This window comes from Buceros rhinoceros, unplaced genomic scaffold (genome assembly GCF_000710305.1).
Source record: "Buceros rhinoceros silvestris isolate BGI_N320 unplaced genomic scaffold, ASM71030v1 scaffold24895, whole genome shotgun sequence".
In the NCBI taxonomy this organism is placed as follows: domain Eukaryota; kingdom Metazoa; phylum Chordata; class Aves; order Bucerotiformes; family Bucerotidae; genus Buceros; species Buceros rhinoceros.
The window spans coordinates 56,195-63,564 of record NW_010413784.1 but is presented as its reverse complement, the minus strand read 5'-3'; the positions used below and the strand labels follow the sequence as shown (position 1 = coordinate 63,564).

Genomic DNA, 7,370 nt, shown 5'->3' with positions numbered 1-7,370 from the left:
GCTCAGCTCTGCGGGGTCCTAGGTGCGCCTTTTAGCTGCCGGGGCATTGCAGACAGAGGTCTGTACGCGTAGCGCGTTCGTTGGGGACACGAAGGGGTTTCGTGGCTGACGTGTGGGGGTTTTTATCAGTGGTGCCAAATAAAGCGCTTCGGGAGCACTTTGTTAGAAAACGCTTTGCTTTGGAGGCAAAGGGTTTCTCACGGATTGCTGATCGCCTTCCTGCTGCCCCTCCTCGTTCCGCAGATGAAGGAGGATCGCTTTCGGAAGCTGTTCGCTGCCTTTGGCACGCTCACCGATTGTTGCTTGAAGTTCACCAAGGAGGGCAAGTTCCGGAAATTTGGCTTCATTGGCTACAAGTCCGAAGATGAAGCTCAAGCGGCGCTGAACCATTTCAACCGAAGTTTCATAGACACCTCCAGAGTCACGGTGGGTTGATCGTTAAAAATACCTTCTTTAGAGCCTCGAGGCAGTTCGTCATTGGAGATTTCAGTGGTCTTAGGGGTGCCAGGAGGGCCTAAAGATTAGTTCATCTGCAGCAACAGGACAACTTGTGCGACGCTGCTTAAATGAGCACCACAAACTGTTCCCCATGCTGAGAGAACGTGGAGCTCTGGAATGAACGCCTGTATGAACGGCCTGTTCTTTTACACATCCCCTCCATCCCACCAGGGAAACGTTCTTGAATGGGGCTTATCCAACAGTTACAGAACAGGCTGTTGAATATCTGGTTTATTTAGTATATAAATTCAATTAAAGCTCTGATGGATTCTTCTCAGGTTGAGCTATGCAAGGCTTTTGGTGACCCTTCGAAACCCAAAGCGTGGAGTAAGCACTCGCAGAAGGCCCCCGCCTCAGAGAAACAGACCGAGAAACCTGTGGCAGATGCAGCTCCTACAGGCACAAAGAAAGTGAGTCGTGTGTGTTTCCGTGAGCTCTGACGTGTGTCAGGGACTTGGCAGAGAGACGAGTGGCCTGGCATGTGGAGAAGGGGACAGAGAGGCTGAGACAGCAGATATTGGAGTACTGGTTCTGGTACTCTCTGCCTTAGGATTGATGTTCCCTGTATGTTAGCTGAGGAACACTGTGCTTCTAATAAACCTTTCTAAAAATGGTTTGGGTTTTTTTTTTCTCTAGGATAAAAAGAAGAAAGATCCAATAGAAGACTTGAAGGAGGTGAGTTGAGGTTGAGTTGCAATCCCTACATTCCTGGTCGCTTGTATTAAGAGCGAGAGCTGAGTAACTCCTTCCTGTACTGCATCCTGTGCTGTTCGTTCAGGCAAGGTGTTGGACTTCACCAGCCCTGTGACAGTCCAGTTCTACTCGAACAAACCACCATTTTAACAATCCCACTTTTCTAATCACCACACGCTGCATCCAGGACAACCTTGTTTCAACGATTCTGGTTTTTGACCACATGCAGGTTTTGTCACATTTAACTTTTATGGTTTTTTTCCTTTTTAAATGTTTGGTTTTCTTCTTTAAAGTGCCTTTCTAAATCTCAAATACAAAGGAGTAGGGCTGAGAGATCTTGAGAAGGCTTTAGGCACTACGTGCTCACCTCGTAAGTGCCCCTTTATGGGATTTTTTTACACTGCTGGAGATGAGATGATATCTTTGAATTCACAGTCCCTGTTAGCTCTCCTGTGTCTGTCTTCACAGCTTGGCTGCTTGGTTTCTTTTTCAACAGCTGGAAAAAGATGAAGCATTCCAGGAGTTCTTGGTGGTTCACCAGAAACGGTCTCAGGTGGCCACATGGGCTAACGACACTTTGGCAGAGGAGCCCAAGAAGGGAAAATCAAAGGCAGCAGCTGATGATTATCTCAACTTTGATTCGGATGAGTCTGAGGAGCTGAGTGAGGAGGAGAAGGATGGGCACGAGCCCTCTGAAGATGAGAGAGCTAAAGGTACCCAAAGGAACTATCACGCTCTGCTTGGCTTTGTCACAGTGAATGTAAGAGTGGGTGTGAGGATCAGGCCTGCCTCCAGACGGAGACGGTGTAATCAGGAAGGCGGTTTCTCGAGCATGAGACTCATTCTGTGCGCTGTGGCTCTGTGGTTGTTTTCCCAGTTCTGGGGAAATGCAGTTTCTGGTACGAAGGGGATGGCATTTGAGCTTTCCCCTGGGTCCTTACATCAATGTCTGGGGAAGAGTAATAGGGCAAACATCTGCATCTGCCCCTTAAATGCTCTCCTAGCCTGCAGCCGCTTTCATCTCCAGGATTTCCAGAGCAGGAGGTGGTTTCTGTTTGTTTAATAACCAGCAGCTGATGTCTGTGAACTGGTCTGCTCTGCCTTTGATGCATATTTCTGGAAATGTGGGTGTGTCCTTGGGCCCTGTCAGTGTTGATGGGAAGGGACAGAGTTCACTCTCTCAGATCCTGAAAGGAAAGCTCTATCTACTGGAGTGGTGGGTTAGCTTAGACCGAGAAATCAGGGCTACAACGTAGCGTGTGGAGAATGCAGTGTCCCTGCACGAGTGATGAATGTGGTTTGGGAGCCTTTCTCCCTCCCTACATGATATTTCCCTTGTGCTGTTCTATATGAATGGCATTTTCTCTGCTGCTCCTGATCTCTCTTTGGGTAGCTAGGTGTGACCTGTGGAGGGGTGTTTTGGAGGAACAACTTCCTAAATTGAACAATTGAAAACCTTCTCTGGGGTCTGCGTGAAGTATTTAGTTAAAGTTGAGACTGAATACTCTGCCGTGGAATTCCTCAGGCTCCTTTCTAATTTGTTTGAACTGCTGCTTTGAAAAACAGAGCTCCAGACTGTCAGTCTGGAAGTGCTGAGATGAGATCACTCTGCTATTCTCAAGCCTTTCCTTTCCCTGGAAGGGGTAGAGGAGAGGAAGGTGGTTCCCATGACTGTGTCAATTCTCAGCTTTTAGCTGTCTGGGGAGAGAGCAGTAGCATCTGTGTGCAAAACTCCTCTGGTCTCTCCTTTCTGACAGCAAAAAAAGGAGGGAAGAAGGCAGCTACCAGCAAAGACCTCTCGGATATGGATTACCTGAAATCTAAAGTGGTGAAGGATTCTTCCTCCTCATCCAGTACAGAGGAAGAAACAGAGAGTGAGGAGGAGGAAGAGGAAAGTGAGAATGAGGAGGATTCGGACATTGCAGAAACGATCGGCACCCACACAGATAAAAGGGGAAAGACAAAAGCCCAACAAACACAGCAAGAGACACCAGTGGAGAAGAAGAAAAAAGGATGCGCCCTAGAGGTACGGCTGAATTAGTCTTTTTCCTTGTCTAAAGCAGAAGCGTGAAGCAGAAGCAGACACGTGGGGTAGCACGTGTCTGTCAGTTGCTCCAGGGGGGAGCTGAAAGCTTGGAGTCTGTGGGACCTCCCAGGTACCAGCTCTCCTGGCTCGCTGAGCCAGGGCCGTTAGAAAGGTTGGCTGTACCTCCTCTTAGTGCTGATTAAATCCCCAAAGATGGGGCTTCCAGACAAGCTCTGCTAGTGCCCTTTTCTGCAGCTTTTCTGTTTTTCCAGTGTCTGCAGGAAACGCTGTGCTGCAGAACTCTGTTTATAGTGACTGGGATTGAGTGTCCCAGCCAAACCTTCCACCCTCAGCTGGTACCTCCCACCCAGGTTGATGCAGTTACAAGAATCTCATGATATTCTCTCCCTCTCTTCAGCCTCCTGCTTGTTGGACAAGACCAGCTTGTTGTGCTGTGCCTTTTGCTAGTGTTCACTCAGCTTCTTTTCTTTTTTTTCTTCCTCCCTCTCCTTCTGCTCAGAGCCAAGGCAGCTCCATGGAGGCCAGCACTCCCTACACAGTGGAACTTCGTGGTGCCCCCTCGAACATCACTGAGGTGAGCTTTGTTACGGAGCCGGGAGTGAAGGCTCGAGGATGTTCTCAGTGTGTAACTCAGTGTGATCTTTGCAGAGGCTTCTGTCTTCACTTATGGAGCTGTTTTGAGGCTTGTATGGGCAGTCGGGGAAAATTTTGTACTGGCTTTGTGCAGAGATGGTGATGTTGCATATGGCTGTTTTTTATAGTGTATAGAAAAAACCTAAGTCTGAAACCTGCTGCTTCCTGTATCTGAGAACTTCTTTAAACGATTACAATTCTTCCTGCAGCAAAAGATCCGTGAATTCTTCTTGCCTCTGAAGCCGGTGGCAGTGCGGATAGGGAAAAAAGCCCAGGGGAAGAAAAGAGGTAATGCCTCTGTGTGGAAAGGGGGTTGGATCTGGGAGTTAGAGGATCTCTGTCACCCCTCTGCTCTTTCCATCTGCAGTTCCAAATCGCTGGCTCGTGTCCCAATTCTTGCAGACCTTTCTGTGACTTTGCAGCTCATCTGCCCTAGTTGCTGTCCGTAGGATGCCGTGGGCAGAGTAATGTTGGCTGCGCTCCCTTAGGCATAGCAGCAGGAGCCTTTTCTTTGATCTGCCTCCGAAACTTGCCTAAACATCCCAAACTCTGCCAGGGAAAGGCCTTTTCCTCTGGGCTGGCTGCAGCAGCACCCAGGGGCTTTGCTGAGCTGTGTGTGTTGGCTGCAGAGCCCTCTTTAGCCAGGATGGGTCTGCTGACAGGCCACCCATCAGAGAGAGTGTAGAGCAGGTCCTGGCAGGGAGCTTGTCTAGATGTTCCTTTCCTTTCATGGGTGATGCACCTTTTCTTTGCTCTTGATGATGCCTGCAGAAGCCCACTGCAGCTGTCAAGTCAGGCTTCTTTGGTTTGCATGAGAGAATAAGCTTTTGAAAGGCAGCCTGCCAGTCTGACATGGCCATTTTCAGGCTGGATTGAATCTTTAATGGGAGCTGAATGCTTTATCTGTAGGAATCTGTATTAAAGAAAGCCCAATTCACCCTTAATTAGCCAATTAGTGGTTGTGTGTTCCCCACATGATGCTCAGTTGAACCTTTCCTTCCTCCAAGGTTGCATCTTTGTTGACTTGAAGAGTGAAGCAGAAGTGCAGAGGGCCTTGAAGCGGAAAAAAGAATACATGGGTAAGTGCTGTTTGTTCCTCCTTGTTCTGGCTGCTGGGGCTGGCGGGGTGCTCAGCTGCTGGAGTGGTCGCTGCAGAAACGTCTCCTGTTGTTTGAGCTTTTCCCAGGCAGATGGTGGGGGTGGTTTCCTCCGCTCAGCTGACACGGGATAAACCAGGTGCCGTGTCAGGAGCAGCATAGAATTGGCAAGTGACTGAGCTGCGTGTGTTGCTCTTTGGCCTTTGTTTTTTGTCATGTGCTTGAAGCGTATCTTGCTTTTATTACAAAAATGATACTGTTTAAATCTGGTTGGGATAGCACAGGGGGTTCCTACAAGCGGTTCTGTAAGCCTGGGTTTGAAAGCTGCTCTTGGCCTAACCCTTAGTGGAATTACTAGAATTACATCCACAATAATCCTGTGCGAAATGGGAATATCCACCTGGAAACCTGTGGAGTGGGTTGGCACAGGCAGAAAGGCTGGAGCTCCGTGAAGGGAAGGGAGACTCTGGAGTTGTCTAGCGAATGTTATCCTGGTTTTTATGCAGACTGATCTGTTGCAGCCCCCACCCCGCCTTGTTTGGTTTTGTTTTTTTTAAATGGGGCAGAGTTTTGCTGAAAGCTTGTGGAATTGTAATTGCTTGTGTGGCTGCTGTAGCCCGGGCTCATTGCACATTGGTAAATCTGGCCTTGGGAAGCACCTAATGTGCCTCTCTCTGTGTTTGTGGATTAGGTGGACGATGCGTTGAAGTATTCCGATGCACGAATGCCCCAAAAGAAACTGTTACAGCAAAACCTGATAACCAGCTGTGGCAAAGAAGGAAGAGGGACGATGAGGAAGAAGAGGACTTGTCTGAATCGGGGAGGCTCTTTGTCAGGAACCTGCCCTTTACTAGCACTGAGGAGGACCTAGAGAAGATCTTTTCCAAGTATGGTGAGTATTTGCTGAGGGACCGGCAGGGCTACGCCATTCCTTTGTGCACACAGAGGTTTTCTTGCTGGGTGAATGGACACAGCTCCGTGTCCCACGCCTCCTGAATGTGGACCAACTTCATCATCTCTGTTGCCTGGCTTGGCGGTGAGTGCCTGCTTGGCTTCGAAACTGCTACTGGCTCCTTGCTGCTTTGCTCAAACCGTGTACTGCTGCGTGTCTGCCCTCACCCTCTGATGCAACAGTAAAATCTCCTCTTCAGTGCAGACTGAGTCCTAGTGGGATGGGGAGGAGGGGAAGAGAACCAAAAGCACCTGCTGCGTGAAATGCTGATCATGCAGGAAATTTCTAGATACTGTAGGTAAAAGGCGAATCTCTGAGATACACCCCAAATTCAGTCATGTTTGGCATGTCAGGGGGAAGCTTGAAGCTTCCGTGTTCTAGCTCAAATTTAAATCTAAGGTCATCTTGGCATTTGAGTGTCCTGGTGGGGAAGAGAGGGTTAAGTTGTGGAATTCTTTATTTCTGACTGAAAGTAAATGCAGCTTCTCAGAGCTTGCCTGGTTTGTGTCACATTTTGAAGCCCTGTGAGCTGCCACACAGTGCAGAGCCAGACTTGGGCTGCCTTGTCCATCTGCAGCCAGCCACTCCTCCCCCTGGCTGGTGCTTGCCTCGCAGCCTCTGCAACATCCAGAGCTGCTCTGCCCTCCCTGGCTCCCCTCCTGCCCAGCTTTGGCCAGGAGGTGCTGGTTCAGAGTATGTGGTGGCTGTGCAAGGACGTCTGTCATGGTGCAGCCTTGCCTTTTGCAGGACCCCTCTCGGACATCCATTTCCCGATAGACAGACTGACCAAGAAACCCAAAGGATTTGCTTTCATCACCTACATGATTCCCGAGCACGCGGTGAAGGCCTACGCAGAAATGGATGGGCAAGTGTTCCAGGTACGGGGGCTGGTGGTTTTCCTGGGCTGTTGGGCTGCAGCTGGTGGGAATGTGTGTTAGTAATGTGGCCAAGTGTTGGCTTCTGTGCTTTGCTGGAAAGGTTGACTCTTCTGCCTTGCTGATGCAAGCACAGTTGCTTTTGATAGAGTAGCCTGGTTTGAACAGCCTTGCAGGTACCAAAATCTGAGCTAGGGGTGGAGAAGTAGCTCTGAGTCTCAGTCTCTTGTACCATGTGGCTGCTCTGACTTGCAGTAATGTCTCCTTTGGAAGGAAGGTTCCCTCCCTACACCTAGGCTGCTCAGCCAGGAAAGGTGCCAGAAATTTCCTCCACTTAGTTTATGAACTACTGTGGGTTATTTCAGAGCTGCTGACCCCTTAATTTCTTCCAGGGTAGAATGATGCACCTTCTACCGTCCACAATCATAAAGGATAAGATAGAAGATGGAGATGGAGAAGAGTCTTCCTCTTACAAAAAGCAGAAAGAGTCCAAGGATAAAGCCAACAGTGCCAGGTACACAAGTGATTGTGGGGCACGACGGCACAACCTGCTGAATTCCTGGGTGGCAGGAATG

The 7,370-nt window shown here is 49.3% G+C and overlaps 1 protein-coding gene across 1 annotated transcript in view; it reads left to right on the top strand.

The window, feature by feature from the left end:
* Positions 1 to 243: 243 nt before the first annotated feature.
* RBM19 (RNA binding motif protein 19) overlaps positions 244 to 7,370 on the top strand; it is a 54,923-nt gene continuing 47,796 nt past the window's right edge. Inside the window, exons 1-11 of the mRNA XM_010136895.1 lie at positions 244 to 426; positions 777 to 908; positions 1,135 to 1,173; positions 1,688 to 1,904; positions 2,949 to 3,222; positions 3,740 to 3,812; positions 4,081 to 4,159; positions 4,879 to 4,950; positions 5,660 to 5,860; positions 6,668 to 6,798; positions 7,188 to 7,309. Of these exons, the coding sequence (XP_010135197.1) occupies positions 244 to 426; positions 777 to 908; positions 1,135 to 1,173; positions 1,688 to 1,904; positions 2,949 to 3,222; positions 3,740 to 3,812; positions 4,081 to 4,159; positions 4,879 to 4,950; positions 5,660 to 5,860; positions 6,668 to 6,798; positions 7,188 to 7,309 (1,523 nt within the window). The remainder of the gene's footprint in view (positions 427 to 776; positions 909 to 1,134; positions 1,174 to 1,687; positions 1,905 to 2,948; positions 3,223 to 3,739; positions 3,813 to 4,080; positions 4,160 to 4,878; positions 4,951 to 5,659; positions 5,861 to 6,667; positions 6,799 to 7,187; positions 7,310 to 7,370) is intronic.